Source organism: Bactrocera neohumeralis, chromosome 6 (genome assembly GCF_024586455.1).
Source record: "Bactrocera neohumeralis isolate Rockhampton chromosome 6, APGP_CSIRO_Bneo_wtdbg2-racon-allhic-juicebox.fasta_v2, whole genome shotgun sequence".
Lineage (NCBI taxonomy): Eukaryota > Metazoa > Arthropoda > Insecta > Diptera > Tephritidae > Bactrocera > Bactrocera neohumeralis.
Genome location: NC_065923.1, coordinates 76,670,211 through 76,689,090, shown reverse-complemented (window position 1 = coordinate 76,689,090; position 18,880 = coordinate 76,670,211). Strand labels below are relative to the sequence as shown.

Here is an 18,880-nt window from a genome sequence, read left to right as displayed (position 1 = left end):
AGTTTGTATGGCAGCTATATGATATATTGGTCCTATTTGAATAAATTCTTTGGAGATTGTAGCTATGTCTTGGATAATAATGCATGCCAAATTACGTGAAGGTAGCTTATCAAATACAAAAGTTTGCCTTACAAGAACTCGAGTTTGATCGTTCAGTTTGTATGGCCGCTATATGATATATTAGTCCGATCTGAGCAATATCCTCGGAGATTATAGCGATGCCTTCTGTTATAATTTGTGCCAAATTTCATGAAGATTCATTGCCAAATAAAAAGTTTTCCTTACAAGGACTCGAGCTTGATCGTTCAGTTTATAAGGCAACTATATAATATATTGGTCCGATCTGAGCAATATCTTTGGAGATTGCAGCGATGCCTTTCATAATAATCTGTGCCAAATTTCAGGAAGATGTCTTGTAAAATAAAAAAAAATTCTTATAAGGACTCGAGGTTTCCGCCGCTTCCTTCTCGTTGTTACAAACCTCGTGATAAACTTAATATATACTGTTCAGGGTATACAAATAATTTGAATACGCCAACTGAAAATGCTCTTTATTCCTACACGTGCATACATACATACATATATGTATTTCTGTAGCAGCATTATAGTATTTTTCACTCCGCTCTTACTGCCACATGTTACTTCGTCGCTTCAACTGAATTTGATGTGTCAGCGGTATAATAGCTGTAATAAATGTCTGCTAAGCACTAAATGGCAACTAGAAAATATACGTTGACAAAATTTTGTTACTTTCGGGATGTACAGTGTTGACGCGGCAGAAAATATGCGAATGCGGGTGGCATAACGCCTTAGATAGGTGGTTGGGTGGTTGACTAGCAAGCTTCGCCTGTGAGTAGTGCGTTCGCATTCATTTGCATATTGCAATATTTTCTTTCGCTTGCAACCTGCACGCCACACAAACCCACATACTAACTAACTAACTGTCTGTCTGTGTGTCCAACGCAAACCAGCAGCAGGCAGCGCCACATGCGTTGCCACACGTTTGGTGTTTGAGTATATGTTTACTTGTGTGTTAGGTATGTGTGCGTATGTGCGTGTGTCTTGTTGTAAGGATGCAAGTGTTTTCCTTCATTTGCGGCATTTATTGTCATAATCAGGCATTCCGCAAATGCAACGTTTGATTGTGGCATCCCTGCTGCAGACTTCTTAATTTTTGTTTCGTTGCTTTTCTAGTCTATTCTGTCAGGCGCACGTGTATGCCCTTTGCCGCACTTGAAACAGCAACTGAGTGGCGCATGACATCCGTAATTGTACTTTTGGTATTTCGTGCGTGTTTTTGTGTCATAATTATTATTACTGTTGTCTACTGCATGTTTTCAACGCCTCAGTGTGGGCCCCTGACATGTATGAGTATGTAGCTGTATGCGAATAAGTGTGTGTGTGTGTGCATGCCATTTTAATTAAGCATTTGTTGTGTTTTTGTGTGCTGGAGAAAAGTGCAAAATATTCGCAAGTAGTTGATCAGTATGCAAGCAGCATACGCTCTTGCAAGCTTTTATTATTAATATCTTGAGATCTCTAGGTGTTTGGATGGGCACCATTACTGCCGGAGAAAACCCGAACTTACATAGTATATTGGTGTTGAGTGAAAATAAAACTCAACCGAAATATGACTGAGGTGATGTGATTCCTGACCACCTAGATGAATCCTAAAGAATTGAGCCTGCTTCTACAAATTGCTGCGCAATCTAGAATCACGTGTTCTGTAGTTTCGTGTTCCATGTCGCAAAACCGGCAGTATGCGCAAGAACTATGCCCATGTTGGACAAGTGCTTCCTGAGCCTGCAGTACCCTGTATAGAGCGAAGTTTGTCTCGGGAGAGGTTAATTATATCTCTACAGCTTGCCAGGTTGTAAGCTCTCAGTAGTAGTATTACTGTTACCTGTCAGAGCCTTTCTCTCCACACTCTCTCCTTCGTGCGGAGCAATTCCTTTATGGTGTGGTTTTGCCGTCATCATCCGTGAAGCTGCCGCAGAGCGGTCTAGTTCGTTGGTCAGCTCATCGCCGGTTACGTCATTATACCCCGGCACCCAGATCAGGTGTACACGGTTGCCAAACTGATAGGCCATTCAGCCTTCCTATACACTGCTCCACTAAAAGCGATTTGACCACATAAGCTGAGATCGCTTTTAGTGCCGTTTGATTATCGCTGAGGATAGCGACATGCTGGTTGCGATAATTGCGATGAAAATTGATTTCTGCACGCATGAAAGATGGTCTGAAAACAGCCAGCTACAATGCCTTTCGGTGTTTTCTAGCCGTCAATGTACCACTGGTAGTAGGTCGAGTGTGGAATCACTCCAATCTGCCTTTCTTCCGAGAGTAACTCTAAACTTCTTTATGAAGTTCACCCTCTCCATAAGGCCATCATTTGTTCAGACGACATTATCTTCTAAAACCCTGTGCTGCCATGATCAGCATGTTTCGCTGCTTGTTTAATCAATAGATGTAGCGGTGTGAGCTCAGGAATGATTTAAAGAGCTACGGTTGGGCAAGTTGCCATTGCCCCGCACGCAGACGCAGGCGAGTCTTTACAGCTTCATGAGGCCCAGAAATTTGACCTCTTTTGACACCTCCAACTACCTGACACCAAGCGTTAGGGGCCTCAAGGGGCCTCAAGCTGGTTTTTTTTTGAAAGGGTTGATATTTAATCCTTCCATATGGCACCATCCCTTTGCTAGATTTAATCCCCTTTGGACAATGTAGAAGAAAGTGTTCGCAGATGTATCTCTTCTCATTATGACAATGTCATCGCATACTCCTGGCACCAAATCCCATCTCATATATTACTAGGCTCCATAGTAGAGGGTATAGAACTCCAGTCTGTGGGCATCCCCTTGTAGTACCAAGACGAATCCTACCCTCCACCACAGTGGTTTTCACTATCCTAGTACGCAGTCTATCCATCTGCATACTGCAGCCGCCACATTCCTTTTCTCCAGTGCCTTGATGACGCTTGCTTGGGACGCATTATCAAAAGCCAGGAACAGGGTATATTAAGTTTGCAACGAAAATGGCAAAATCTCCGAAAAAATATTTTAGATCGAATCACTATAGCATATATGTAGCTGCGGTACAAGCCGATCGATGGACTTACAACTCCGGATATTCAGTCAGAAGACCGCAACCATAATTATCCATGTACAATTATGGTTCAACATGATTAGCATGAAAGCCACATGGAAGAAAGTAAAATAATTTAGGAATAATCACCTTATTTTACCGCTGCAAAGGCGGCATATTCCCCTCAGTACATTTGTAGTTATTCGAACGCAATCGCCCCTGCGGGAGTCTGTTCCAGTGACAATTACCAACAACATAGTCGCAAATTGATATGCTGCCAGTCGTCAGCAAGCAACGCCAAGCAAAGACAAACAGCCGCAAGCGAAGAAGCAGTGAGCGCGAAGACATCGCAAAAGTGTAACTGCAAGTGTATTAGTGTGTGTGCGCTGTTATTAGCTGCTGCCTGTCTATCGTGTGTTGTCTGCATTTATCCTACAACATTGAGGCATTTTCACTTCACTCAAACTTACATATAAATTTGCCTTTGTTTCTTTGTTTCGTGCTATGCTGCCAGTCAGTTAACCATTACGTGCGCGCTTGCTTTGTGTGAGCTCGCTTGAGCGCCTAAAAGCATTTAACTAGACATTCAGTTTTTTTCACCGTCTGTCTCGTGCACAAATACAAACAAATAATATACCTTGTTGTATACGCATGAGCCTAGCCATGCAAATTTGTAGTTCGCTGCCAATAATGTGGCTCGCTGGTTTTTGCCTACACCCTCGTCGACTTTGTACTCACCTTCATGCACTTTGTGCTCACTTTCATGAATGTGTCTGTGTATGCGGCTTTCAGTGGCAATGAGGGTGAGTTGTATATGTATGTAGGCGTAAGTGTGCGGGTATGAGTGAATTAGTGTCGCTTTGATTTGATCATTTGATATATGTTAAAGCATGTTGTTGTGCATTTGCGTTAAACTAAAGGGGGGAAAATTGCCTTGTTTCTGTGGGGGATATATATTAAAAACAAGAAAAAGAAGTCAACTTCGACTAGAACGAAACTATAATACTATTCACAGAATCAGATTTTATAGCATATAACCACATGGTGAGGACACCACCCTGCGGAGCCCCCAGTTTAATTCATCTCAATTTAGAATTTTTACCTCTAGACAGTATGGATGATTGTCGACCGCACAGGTCCACCTTTTCAGCCCTGGAGAGAGCGTAGATGTTTTGATGTTTTGATGTCGTCAAGTAGTGTTGTGTGGTTGACTGTGTCAAAGGCTCTTCACAAGTCCAACGCTGTGAGGACCGCCCTCTCGCAAGATGGTTTTTGGTCAAGGCCATTAACTATCGGGGACGCTAAGTGCTGTGGTTGTGCCAAACACTTTTCGGAAGCCAATGCTGATAGTTTGATAGACTCAGGTGCTGCGTGAAGTTCGGGAGTAGCTTGGTATCCAGTGTAAAATAGCTCGCGCACTTCTACGGGTCCGAAGAGGCAGGGCCATTGAAGTGGATTTAAGCTCGGTCATTATGTCTCTTCGGCTTAGACAAAGCCTTGACAGTAGGTCAAAGCTTACTCACACCGGTGGAGAGCTTGCAAGACTTCAGGTGCTCTATCCATCTTGTCATTTGCCGAATCTCCAAATTGAGATTCCTTATTTGGGATCACAGAGATCAGCATGGCGTAAGGTGTCCTGCCCATTAACTAAAACAACTGCTTCGGCAGGGAAATTGGAGCGGAGTTCCGCGATTTTTCTAGCCGGGATGAAGCGAGCGGTAGCAGCTGCGATAATCTTGCGGAATTGACGTTCGCCAACGATTACGTCCGTTAGAATGGGTAGTGCGGTGAAGGTGCTCTCTTTGGGAAGCCGACCCAGTTAGCTTTATTAAAGTTAACGAAGGTGCAGTTGTCCACAGAGATAAAGTCGGGAGGTTGCTCGATCAAGATAATTATAAGCAAATGATCTGATGCGAGAGTTAGCATACGTCATCAGGTTATGCTATTTATCAGACTACCACTAGCGATGGTAATATCGGGCGAGCTATTAGAGGTGCTCATAATTCTGGTATGGGTTTAGTCATTCATTGTTCAGAACGTTGATCGGTCATTTTGTATGACAGCTATACGCTATAAGTGAACGATCTGAACAATTTCTTCGGAGTTTATAGCCTTGCTTCGGGTTATAATTCGTTTTTAATTTCATGGAGATATCTCATCAAATTAAAAGGCTTTCCATAGGAAAATTGAGGCTTTTCACTGCGATCTATGGTCTATTGTGCCTTCGTACAAGGACATACAAGGGCAATAGACCATCGATGTGCTTTTCATAGAAGGATATATATATGACCTTGACCAGAATACTTATAGGCTACGGAGGAGTAATATAACATTTCCTATTTATATATTTCAAGCTCCGCTGAGTAATACTGACTTTTCGGTCGCACATATATTGTGTTCTTAAAATTGCATTTGTATATTTCCGAGTCTGTACTATTAATTTTCACAATAAAAGTCATTAATTCGGCGTCCTTTGCAAAGTTTAGCTTGTTTATTTCTTGCTAGTGCACTATTTCAATTTCCTGTATTTGTAATGCAGACTGTTATTGTTGTTTTTGGTAATTTTTTGTTGTTATTATTTTTTTGCTTTTTCTTATTTTCGTGTGTTTTTTTAATTTTTTTGCTTTTATTTCTTGTTTTTAGTTTTCATTTGTTGTTTTTGCAAACTGCTCACAATTGTTGTGCAGCTAGCATTTAATTTTGTTGGCCAGACTTTTCTTCCACTTCACAACGCATTCATTCGTTGCTTTTCTTCTCAGGGTTTCCACCCTGTTGCACTTTTTAAGTTTGTAAACATGGCTGGACAAGAACTCTACTACTCTTTTGTTTCCTAATACTTGCGAACTGAAGTGCACAACCGCACAGCCGCACAACCGCTACTTTGCGTTTACAAGCGTTTTGCTCTGCCAATACATACGCATTTACACAGTTTTTCTCACTCAGGCATATACATGTATACATACGTATAGTTAAAGATATTTAAAACGCTTTTTATGTGATTTGAGACTAAATTTTTATTGAGAGTATTAGAAAGTTTACAGAGAACTAAATTTTATATGTTGATTATAAGAGAAAAACATTAACTAGAAGTGGAAAATCACTTTAATTGGGATAGAAGGTTTGGACAGAGTGCAACATCAACTTTTTACATATGCCGCACCAAACCACATACTTTTTAGAAAAAGTTGTGCACTTAATATCTTCGGAAATTACACATATTACTCCATATACACGGTTAAAAGCAAGCTGGATAGGCGAAAATTACTCTATCTGTTACTTAGAGGATAGGAGAAGATTTGCACTGATTGCGTTAACTTTGGGCATAATTCAGTTATACTCCAGAATACTACGTATTTTTACATAATTTTGTGAAGATAACTTACACATGGATCGACATTTTCGGCATAAGCAACGATATATTCGACAAGAGATTACTTAGAATAAGGAAAATCATTATACGTTTGTGTTATACAAGTATATGAACCGGGGTAATTTGTGGACCGATTTTCAAACTATGATATATCCAATATTATAAGTTGATTTAAATTTGCTTAACTCTTACATATTGACTGATATATACAGCATAGAAGGATGAAACTTTTATTTTATATCATGTTCCCACCAAAAATTTTAAGTAATTTGATTATTTTTATTCTCTTCATATACTATAAGGCTAATAGACTAATATAGACTGTCTTCACTGCCGTTGGAGATTTATAAATTAGCTGTTTTTGACTACCCGTTCGGAGTTTATGGCATTTTTTTCGCCAAAACTCTTTTAGATCGGCTGTGGCCGCCTCACACTACATTGCTCTCCTTATTTTTTTGATACTACCTTCAAGCATTTTCACTTATTTCTTTGATAATTCCTTAATCTTTTACTTTTATTTTATTTTTTGTTTAATCTTGTTTTCACTTTTAGAGTTTGTAGTGTCTAAATCAGCTGCGATTATATGTCAAATTTCTCTACTGCCAAACAGATGGCACTAAATAAGAGTCAGGAAGATTTTCAATAGATTAGCTTTAAATCTTCCCGCTGATAAGATTAACAAATGCAATTTTTTTCGAAATCTTGTTAAATCTAGTCGATTAGTGAGATAATCTACTCACCAGCCTAAATCTCGTGATTAAGTATGTGTCGGAGTATGGTATTTGTTATATGAGAGCTAGGTTTAGTATTGACCCGCTGTAATAAATTTTTGCTAACACTACATACCATTAGCCGAAAAAGATGCTCGTAAACTTTAAGTGAGATATCTTACATCTCTTGACAAAAAATTACCCGGAAATAATAACAAAAAAAGTCCTCGAAACACTTTTCATTGGCACTTTTTGGGAACCCCTTCAGCTCCTTCAGCGAATTTTGGTTTATCACTACGATCGACTGAAAACGGTTTCCACGGAGCGGAGAATTTCAGTTTGGCGAACAAGAAATCACACGCAGTCAAATCTGGTGAATACGGTGGTTGATCGATGATATTCATTGCATTTTTGACTTTAAATTCGGCCAATCGTGGCTCGATGCGCTGGTGCATTATCATCGTGTAAATCCATGAATTGTTCTTCACAATTTTGGCCGTTTTCAACGGATGTTCACAGGCAAACGCCTCAATATAGTCAAATATAACTCCTTTTTGATCGCCAGTCCTTTCGGAACAAATTCTCGATGCATTAACCCACGAATATCGAGAAAAACAATGAGCAACACTTGGAATACTGAGCGGCTTTGGCGTGTTTTTTTTTTGTCGTGTTTCCTTCCATTCCGATGATTGTTGATTTGTTTGCATATCAAACTCATAAACCCGTGTTTTATCGGCAGTTATAATGCCTTTCATGAATGTAGGATCGGAATTCGCATGATCAAGAGTGTCCAAAGATACCTGTTTAGGGTACTCTTTTTGAAAAAAAAGTCAGCTTTATCCTAACGGATCGAGCAAGAACGCGTTTCATACCCAAAATATCCACCAAAATCATTCGAAAGGACTCGAAATGGATGTCGAGCTCTTTTGCCATCTCTCTAACTCTCTTTTGAACTGCGGTCGCCAAGCTTTTCTTCTTGGAATATTGTTCAATAAAGAATACATTTTTACTAAGCTTCAACTGTAAGTTATCTATTCGTTTTTAGGGTTGTCAACTCTTTACTACATAAATGGCGGCAATCCTAATCATGCATTAATTTTGGAACACTCTTTATATAAATTATCCACACTGTAAGCTCCTGTGGAAGTGTCAATTATCCTTCACGTAACAAAGTGGCAGACTTAATACGTCACACATACCTTTCTGCTTCATATTTGCACGATTTAAAATCCCCAACTCATCAAAAGTATAAATTAAAGTGGGAATACGTGCACAAACAAGTTAGCGGTAAGAAATTTACGTGATAAAAAGGTAATCACATTATTACATTACAAATCTGTGTGATTTTTCCGTAAGGCGTTAACAAGCGCGCCGGCTTCACGACTTTGTCATCAACAAACAATAAAAAGTATGTATAAATTTGATGTCGCTGCTAACAAAAAGCAATAAAAAGTTTTATTATGCTCTTTATTTCTGTCCGCGGCGACAACACCTTTCACCCCTTCCCAACAATCTCACCAATGCAGCGTGCTTTTTGATTTCTGATTTCTACAAGCAAAAGTTCGCTATATCAAGCTGGCATTTGTAACTCCCTGCCTGCCTTCTTGTGTTGAGTTTCCTGCCTCCTTGTATTGAGCTCGGCATTACAAGTGCCTTCGCCAAGAACCGACTCGACTGTGAAAAGTTGGAAAAGTCAAAAAGCGCCACAGAAATCATAAGATTTTTGAATGACTGACAGCAAAATCGAATCAGCAATAAAAAATACAAATGAATTAAGAGCGGTGAGCATGAGAAAGCAAGAGGCTGAGCGTGGAGAGAAAGAGACTTACTGTTTTTGTGTCGCATAAAGTGTAGGCAGCGCAATTTTTCATTGCTACTACTTTATTGATGATAAGTAATATTTCAAAAAAGCGACTCTAAATGGCATTGACAACAACAACAAGGTCTTACTCCCACTCCACTTTGATTTTATTACACCACTGGGTCGTAAAGATATGTTTTATTTGCTTGGTACATACTTATTTGACAGTTATAAAGGACATTTGTCACCTGACTCCATTTGAGTTATACATACATATATGTAATATATATCTATACACGCTAGTATATATTTATATGTCGGTGTGAAATGTCTTAACAAATGAATAAGCGCTTAATTACGCCTGCAGGCACACACGAGTCGCCTCACCTCCTGCACAACCACACACCACACATACACTGCGTGGCCTGGCATACATTGTACCGTTGCACCCACATAATTGTAACGGTTAATACGCGCCAACGCCTTTTTTGCTTTGTCTACTTTTGGGATACTCACACTGCTGCTCGCCGCTTATCTTTAATACCTTTTTCATTTCTTCGTTCTCTATCGGCCCAACTTATTTGCGGATTTGTCATTTGTGTGTGTGTCGCTGTCATCCTTGCCACCGCTGCCTTAGGCATACCTTTTTTCACGTAGGTGTCCCTTGTGTACGAAAAATGACCCTTGAAAATGATTAAAGCTTTCTGAGCTGACGCCTTACGTCCAACAACGCCAACAGACACTGCGTTTCCGAAGCAGGGAAGTAACGTACCTACAATAACAATGGCAGTGAAGATTTTTTATTTCTTCTTATACCCTGTACACGATACTTCAAGTTTGTCATGAAATATTTTAAATTTAAACACCCAGACGGAGACGTGATAACGAGCTGAGTCGATTTAAAGATGTCTGTCTGTCTATTTGTCCGCAGTATGGGTTCAGGAAATGACGCAGTTTAGAGGATGAATGCTTTCATGTCCAATATGTTGTTAGGAAGAATGTCAACAAGTATGTTCTTGGCATGTTTGTTGGCTTCAAGGGGGCGTTTGACTACCTAATCTGGAATTGAGTGGCGCAACGGCTGCAGAGCTTGGTTGTCCGGAAGGTACTCTGACAGAAAGGCCTCTCTAGTCGGCATGAATGGGAGTGTGGAGATTGGAGTGGTTCGTGGCTGCCCGCAGGGTTCCATCTGTGGTCCATATATTTGGAACCTTATGCTGGACTCTTTACTTGGGTAGCTCGAGCCACTCTATAAGTTGTTGACGGTGTGATCTCCTCTAGACGGAGTTTAACTGGGAATTAGTGTCGTGGTGGTTGTAGTTAAAACCCAAATGCAGGAAGAACTGACACTTTGTTAGTTGAATATAGAGTTGCATTGCAACCGGGTGCCGGACCCAAAATACGGCAGGGGTTTTAGATTGATCTCAAACCCTATCAAGGTGTTTATTTCATAACGCCTGGCATTTTCAGGCTATGATCAACTTTTTAATTTGACGAGATATCTAAAAAAGGGCATAATTTATTGATCAAAATAACGGTACAATCTCTCAAGAAATTGTTAAGATCGGACCACTATATCATAGAGCTGTCATACAAACTGACCTCTAAAAGTCAAGATTTTATGTGGAACCTTTTGTATTTGTGAAGGGTATTATAGTTCGGTTTGACCGCAGTTTTTCTTGTATTTGTTTTTGTTATTGGTGTGTGACTTTTGCTATTTTCTTGTCAGACTCTTTATGAAGTTGTTCCTTTAACATTGCTTTGCTCCATTCGTGGCAATCTTTAGTTGATAAATGGTGTGCGCCCGCTTCCTTTACGACGTCCTTAGCGGGCTGGTATGGGATATGTGTAGGTAACGGGAGCACTTCATTGTTGCCACTAATGATGTTGGCGCGCTAATGTACAGTCATTTATTGGCTGCTTATCGAACAAATCGGTTAGCGAATGTATTTTAGTTTTTAACGAAAGTGCTCGGCTGCAGTCGGGATGAAAAAACAGCACGAATTAAATGTCAAAAGTACCGCTATCAAACTAGTAACTGATTGTGTGGCCGGAGTATGTGTTCAATAAAGTTGGGAAAGCCTGACGATTAAAGTAGTCGCGGTAGATTCACCGGTTGAGTAAACAGAAAGGAATTTTAAATCAAAACTTTCTTGGTTGTGCCCGATCTCTTCTGCTTACCATGTTTTGAAAGTTAGTCAAGAGGTCAGCGAAAATCATCTTAGCTGGCGGTTGTTGAGTGGGTAACGGACGTTGCTGCTGCTCACCGGTGCGACTTGGCATCTGAACTGGCTTCTACAGTAGGTCTTGCCGCAACGAGGAGACGGCGTTTAGCTAAGACAGAGGTATATATCCTTCCCGCTCTTTCTGCTTACTTTCGCCATGAAGACTGGGATCTCAAAAACGTTGAAATACTACGTAAGAGGAAGCTTTCCTACGCTATCCTGGGAAGGCCAAAGGTACATTGTCGGCGATACAGATTAGGCCCTGGACAAAATTCAGTAAGTAGGAGTGGAAAATAAAGCAGTCTATAAAACAGTGGCAAAAGTCCACGAAAGAGTTGAAAATCCAACCGGACGAAGACCATGGTCAAACCAACGACAAAGATTGGGCCTAAGAAAAAACCGAGTAAAGATGAGTTGAAATCGCTTTCAGCGGTCTTTAGCTGAAAGATAGATTTCGGCTGCATAAAAAATGGAAGAACACCGACAGTACTATTAATCTGGTGGATCCGTGGGTGTGATGAGCGTGCGAAGTTCAAATTGCTTGCAAGAGAGTGAAAAGTGTGAAACTGGGAAGGACTGTTAGCGATTGCAGCCTTGCGTCTCCCTTTGGACGAGCGCGTGTGTGTGCTTGTGAGCAGCAGATTACGCGCTCTTCCTTAGTGTTGGTAATCGCTTATGGGCAGAATTATGAAATTGAATTTTCGCAATGTCGTAAACACGCGCTTAGACGTGACTTTCTGCCTTTTGCTCGACGAATGCTTCTGCGCTGCTCGTAAGCAACGAAGCGAGAGAGTGTGGAGACTGAAAGGAGGCTTCTGCGGACGGAACAACGGTGGTTGCAATTGTTGCAGAACACACCAATAATAATAAAAATGTGCGTGCGAGTGTGTGCGCTTTATGAATATATGGAGTTTAACGAAGTGCCTCTAACAATTTCGTGTACAAGGATTAAGCATCAACTGAAAGTGTGCAAATTCACTTTATGAGCCTCGGCTTGTGTTGTTAACCGAAGTGGGAATGTTATCTCCACTACATACCTCGAGCATTTCCTTCGTCACTGCTAAAAAAGGAAGATCCAGATTCGTTAATGTGACTACCTGACACAGCAATGGCCTGGCAAGATCTGCGTTAAATAGAAGTCTATCTCTCTGTGTTGTCTCTTAGTTCAGACTGTTCGTTCTAAAGTTTCCGAGGTCATTACATCTGGTGGCATATGACCAAATATTATAGCAATGTCGTTCTAAACGCCTTCGCAACTCATAGTCTGAATACCGTCTTGGCCTTACTGACAAAGGTTTTTTGACGCAGGGTTGTCCACGATATACGAGACGGGTACAGCAGTACTAATGGCTAACCTTAGCTAGTGGAGTTCTCCTACTTTGGCTAGGGCCACCATCATTACTCAGGATGACGGCTTCTAGCTTTTTTTCTTCCTCGTGATAACCACTGCTTCTGTGTTTTCTCTGGCAAGCTGCAACTTGATTGTAGTGAACTAATCCTTAATTTTCCATACGATCTCATTGAAAATACTCTGAGTTTGCAAAGGTTTTTTAGCAACTATAGTTACAGCAATGTCATCAGCATAGCCAATTATCTGTGCCTCGTTTGGCAGTAGTAAACGTAAAACCACATCGTACAGCACATTTCATAATAATGGACTTTGTATCCTGCGGTACTTAACCTGCCATCCATCGGTTGGCCTTTACGGCCTTGGCCGTAGACCCGTAAATTATTTGACAACATTTATGGTATACCGATGTCTTCTGAAGCCAAATTAATTTTCAGCCAAGTCAGCTAGAAGACTCTTCTTCATCAGCCAATAATGTTTTAGCTATCGTTCGATAATGCAAAGTGGTGCATACGCACTCAGCTCTTTCGCCAGTTTAGTTGGCTTTTAAAAAGGACGAGGTACTGTTTCGTACATAATGGTCGGTGAAAACCCTCTTGTTATGCTTGATAACGATTTTAAGTGCCTTGTTCGGGATGCCATAAAGACGTGGCACCTTTGAGGATTAGGGATCAGACTAGTGGTTACCTGGCTCGTACCCTTTTTTATAGTAGGGGTAAGCATCTGAAGCCGGAGTGTAGAACTTTAATCTGCTAAACCTAACCTACTCCCAACTCAAGGCTCTCCCACGGAACCATCAGAAAATTGTATAGGTAGCCTCTGAGGCACCCATGCCCGCTTAATATTTGGGTCAGGTGGAAATCCAGATCCCTATGTTGTCTAGTCCACCGTCCTCTCGTTGAGGTTTGCCATCGTTGTTGCCATATAATTATGCTCTTCTTCCTATGGCCATTTTGTTGTTCGCCTGTTGCACGTAAGTGCAAGAAACTGATTTTTATTGGCACAACTCAATGTTGTGCCACGCGCAGTTTACATGGTTTCATGTCGCATGCCTTTAGGTTAGGTGTTGTTTCTTGTATTGTTGCTGCTTCATGCCGCGTTCCACTTAACGCACTTTCGTTTACGGTTTCGCTGGAATTTCTGAGTGGCTTTGCAACACTTTTGAGTTGTTGCCTCCAAGCCGCGTTCGACGGATTATTTGCCAAGCTCTTTACGTTACTTTTCACCGTTCGCTCGCTATTGCCGCGGAAATTCGACACATGGACGTCACTTCAGTTTCACGCAATAAAAGCGCACAAATTGGCAGCGTTTTTACGGCATGCAAGCAATCAACAATATTTACAATGGCCATGACCTCACCTGCCACAGCGCTGACAGTTGCTGCAATAATGTGCAGCAAGTTTTATTGCGCTCGCGTGGCAATAAATCAAAGCCGCTGCCGATCAATGCGCAAATGAAGTCAAGTACAATTTCGCTGTGCTTATAAATCGTCTCAACTCAAGAGCTCCAGTCTCATATAGCAGTCCGACTAGCGATGTGGCTGTGTGGCAATGTCGTCAACGTGCCGCAGCGAAGCTGACATTTCATCAAAATTTGTTAAAGCACACACAAAAGCCTTAAATTATAAATCATTTATATGCATGTATGTATGTGTTATATACACACTCGCATGCGAATTTCCCAAGACGCTCACGACACGAACAATTTGCACTCAGCGCCAAGGGGAAATTTAAAGTGAAATGGAGTATGACTTGATTTGTGTATAAACATGCACAAGTGTGTGGGCTGCGTTGCTTATGTGCATTTATGTGCTTCGTTGCTTATGTGTGTGTGGCGTGTAAAGTTATGTTTTGTGGTCATATTTGGAATTGTTTGCATTCCATTTTATTTTCTTGAAATTTGAGGAAAGCAAAATTAATTTGACACAATTAGAGTTGTGGGAATTCACATGTCAGCCGGCCATTTGTGTTGACTTATTTCGAAATTCGCCAATAAAAATACATAGCTTGCATAACAACCTACATACGCGCATCTGCATGTAGTAAAAGGCACGTGCGGAGTGGAAAATAAATTGTGTGCGAATAATGTAAATTGAATTTGACAACAAAAATTTGTTTTGCTTAGCTTTGCTTTGGTGTGCTCTTATGCCTTATCATATTGGATGAAACCGTTTTGAGAGCAGCTCGCTTTAAGGGTATTTAAAGGTGAAAAATATAATTCTTCAATTCAATAACAGCGGTCCCTGCGTTCTTCCGAATGGCTTCATTTGCAGCTGCTGTAAGCAGCATTCACTTGGACAACAAAGCGGCAATACTAGTGTTAGTTCGTAAATTGTACGCTCAAAGTTAGTCACGGAGTCATTATAATATGGTATCAAGCTACTCATTACCAGACTTGCCAGCGATGCCTGATCATAGCGGAATCGCTGAAAGTTGCAAAGCCAATGAGCTTGCAAGACAGGGCATCCTTATGCCGCTCAGAACGGATAGAGAACGAGTTGGATCTCCGTTGACATCTTGCGTTCTAGCTCTGAACCTATGGATCTTATGTACACTTAGCAGGCATTAGTTGACGAACAGCCTCTGCGCGTCTGCGGAATACTTTTGGTAGAACAGAGGAGTTCTACTGAACTGTTTGCGCTTAGCAAAGCTGATCTTGTCGCAATCGTAGGAGTTCTTGAGGGGCTTGTTCCAATAAGCATTCATGCGGTCGCAAATTTTCAAAGTTTAATGGAAGAAGGTAAGGTGGCAACATCTGCATTGTCAAGCTTTTTCAAAACTGTGGTTGCTACAATTCGGCAGTCATATCTTCGGTGAACCAGGTAACATAGTCGCAACTGACATTAGCCAGCTCAGCAAATTTGTGTTGGCTCAAAGCGCTTCGTCAATACAGGCTGGTCTTTATGATAAAATTTACATGAGTGCTAGGTGTCAAAACGTATTGAAATTATGAGCTGTCCAAGCGAGACCCCTGTTAGGAAGGACCATTTAAGCTAACATAACTAAGCCTAACTGATTTTACACAGCTAACTGCTTCATGTTCGATATTATTTCTTTCATATTCTGGGTCTAAAACAATTTTAATGCTTCAAAGTAAGCGTGGAGCTCACATAGTACATGTCAGCATAGTTCGTTCGTTGTTTATACCGTTTCCAGATCCACTAAAGACATGCGAGTTGCGGTAACCAAAGTGTATGGCACTGTCGAATACACACCTCCACTCATATCCATAAGCAATCACTCGGTCGGTTGGCGACTTTTGTTGCCTGACGGTTGCTCAAACTCACACTACAATACATACAAACAAACACTTTATTGATAGCTGAGTGCCGAGCTTTTAATTTCATTTTATTGTGTTGTGTTTTCACTCCTAGTTTGGCTTTATTGCATTTTTATTGCCACCCAGCAATGCTGGGGTCTGCATGTGCAGCCGCAGTTCGTTGTTTGTCTACCAAAAAGTTCGAGATTTTCTGTTATTTATAAGTTGTTTGCGTGGGTTTCGGGAGTTTCGGGAGTCGTTGCGGTGTTCTGGTTGTACAGTTGGATGGTTTGTTTCATCTTGTACCGCCAGCAGGTTTTGCCAACTGCAACCGAAATCGAAATTCGCCTTTTAGTATTTGACTGCTGCGGATTTAATCACTTGTTAGTTCAGTTGTGTGCTGTTTTTATGAGGTTTGGTTAGCATTGTTAAGGAAAAAGTTAGTTGGCATTCATTATTAAATCCGATCACTGGTTGAGTTCTAGCTTTCTCCTTTATGTTCAATATTCTTTCCATTTCATATTTTAAATAAAAGTTCACTTATCGATGCTTTCATTTCGATTTCAGCAACCGCCTGTGGACGTGTCAAAATCACACGCTTCAAAGCGTTATCAAACATTACATATCATGCAATAACGGTTTATTGTGTCAGAGGCGCGGCATTAGTATTCACTTTGACTCAGCCAACAATACACTGGCAGCAGCGACAGCGACAAGCGCAATATCAAAGGTTCCACAACGTTATTGCGAATTTCCATAGCGCGCAACAACAAAGTAAGTGGCCGTGATAGCCACGCATTGACGGCTGAACTGTTGCGGCGCACCACGCCACGCGATGGTGGAATCTTCAGCCATTGGCCGGCCACTGACTGGATGCGTAAATCCACAGCAGCCGGCAACAGCTGCCATCACCGCCGCCGCACAGCATTCGCCCTCCGGCATGCGTTGTGGCACGTTGGAGACGCGCGTGCGAGGCGCCTGGTATCGTGTGCTGGTGGCGCTGGAAACCGACTTTCTGGCAATTAGTTTGGACGAGTCCTGCGATGCGGCGGCCATCAGTGTGGACCAATCGACCACACTGAATGGCACTTTGGGGTAAGTAGCTGGTAGTGCTTGTGTAGCCATCCAAATATATATACCATATATGGTATATACTTATAAGCAGTCGTTGCTCGCCATTTTGCAATTAAGTGCCTTTTTTAATTGTGCATTTCGTTGTTGTTATTATTATCATTGCACTGTGCAGCAGCAACCACAGCGGTCATAATGGGTCCATACCCTCATCGGCCTCCATGCAGGGTATGGGCGGCACGGGCACGGGCAGCGCCGCTGATACCGATTGTACGGACAATGGTGGTGGCAGCGCTAACGGCGGTGACCATCTGCTGAATAATAATACGTTGGACAATGGACTGGATATGTGCGATGTACCTGATCATGTGGCAAATCAAAAGAGACATGTAAGTAAGCTGCAACGTGCGTGCGCGTGGTAATGTTGTTTTTAATTTTGGTCGATTTTTTATGCTTGGCAGGTGCGCATCATTAAATCGGACAACAACGGTCTCGGCATTTCCATTAAGGGCGGACGCGAAAATCGCATGCCCATATTGATATCGAAAATTTTTCGCGGCATGGCGGCGGATCAAGCCAAGGGACTGTATGTAGGCGATGCCATACTGTCGGTGAACGGCGAGGAGCTGCGCGAAGCAACACACGATGAGGCAGTGCGCGCACTGAAACGAGCCGGTCGCGTTGTGGACTTAGAAGGTGAGTGGCAAGCATTAAATCTATTATAAATAAGCGATATTTAAGCGCCAAATGTATATATAACCAGTCGAAATGTAAGGCAGTTCAAGATCTGATAACGATAAACATACTGTCATCTTGTTGGTGCGTCTTAGCGGTTTGACCCTTTGTAATCTAAGTGATGCCGCCCTACAATCATAACAGTATCATCACAATACTATTTTTCTAAATCCTTGTGGACTCTTATGATTATTCTTCTTTATTGGCGTAGACGCCGCTCATGCGATTATATCCAAGTTTACAACAGCGCGCCAGTCGGTCGTTCTTTTCGCTGATTGGCGCCAATTGGAGGTTCCAAGTGTAGTCTGGTCCTTCTCCACCTGGTCTATCGAAGAGATCTTCCTCTTCCTCTGCTTCCCTCGGCGGGTACTACGTCGAATACTCTCAGAGCTCGAGTGTTTGCATCCATTTGGACGGCATGATCTAGCTAGTCTCTTGATACGTTATGTCAGTGCTCATCGTTCCATCCTCTGCTGTAGTCGCCGTTGTCAATGCGGAAAGGAACTTAAATCTTCCACCTGACTCATCGGAAGTTGTCCCGTACATGCCTCTGCATCATGTAGCAGGACGGCGATGATGAGTGACTTCCAGAATTTGGTCTTTCTTCGTCGAGAAAGGACTTTACTTCTCAATTTCTTTAGAGCCGTTCGCCTGTGTGTTGAATAACGAAGTAGATGGAGCCACGAACTAGATGAGCTCTACGACGACATGGATATAGTTGAGCGCATAAAACTCCAACGTATGTGCGTAAGAAGAAGAAGTAGTAGTAAAAGGAGAAGAAGAAGAAACAGAAGAGGAAGCAGAAGAAAGATAAAAAGAAAAGCCCCTGTGGACCAAACCACCTGCAAAATGTCCTCTGTATGTGTTTGTAACGTTTCCATATGCGGCTCCCTCTACCATTTGCCGGCCGCCGAAACCGTATGTAGTTCGACTTGTCGTGGCTCGTAATTTCAGCTCGCATTCTCAATCGCTGAGTTTATGCATTCGGCACAGGTTTATTGCGCCATTTCAAGTTGTGGCAGTTGGCTGATTGGTGTTTGCCCATCACCCTTGTGCACGTCATTTGTAGTCGCATGAACAAGCGTCAGCAAATTGCGTGCTTTAGGTACTTCACGGTGCTATGTGAGCCATCAGCGCCATCAACGTCGTCACACAGCAATCAGCGACGTCCATATGGCTGCGTCGCGTTCGCGTTTGCCTTTGCGTACGCGTTCCACATCCGCTCGCCGGCATTTTATGGCAATCGGCGCGCTTGAATCCAATTCATTCATGCTGCGT

At 41.9% G+C, this 18,880-nt stretch overlaps 1 protein-coding gene and 1 pseudogene across 1 annotated transcript in view; one reads left to right on the top strand and one right to left on the bottom strand.

The window, feature by feature from the left end:
* The window catches only part of LOC126761409 (beta-1-syntrophin), a 118,469-nt gene that overhangs the window by 20,056 nt on the left and 79,533 nt on the right, over positions 1-18,880 (top strand). The window contains exons 2-4 of the mRNA XM_050477544.1: positions 16,364-16,891; positions 17,043-17,256; positions 17,329-17,563. Of these exons, the coding sequence (XP_050333501.1) occupies positions 16,632-16,891; positions 17,043-17,256; positions 17,329-17,563 (709 nt within the window). The 5' untranslated portion in view covers positions 16,364-16,631. The remainder of the gene's footprint in view (positions 1-16,363; positions 16,892-17,042; positions 17,257-17,328; positions 17,564-18,880) is intronic.
* On the bottom strand, positions 4,071-11,248 carry LOC126762844 (uncharacterized; annotated as a pseudogene).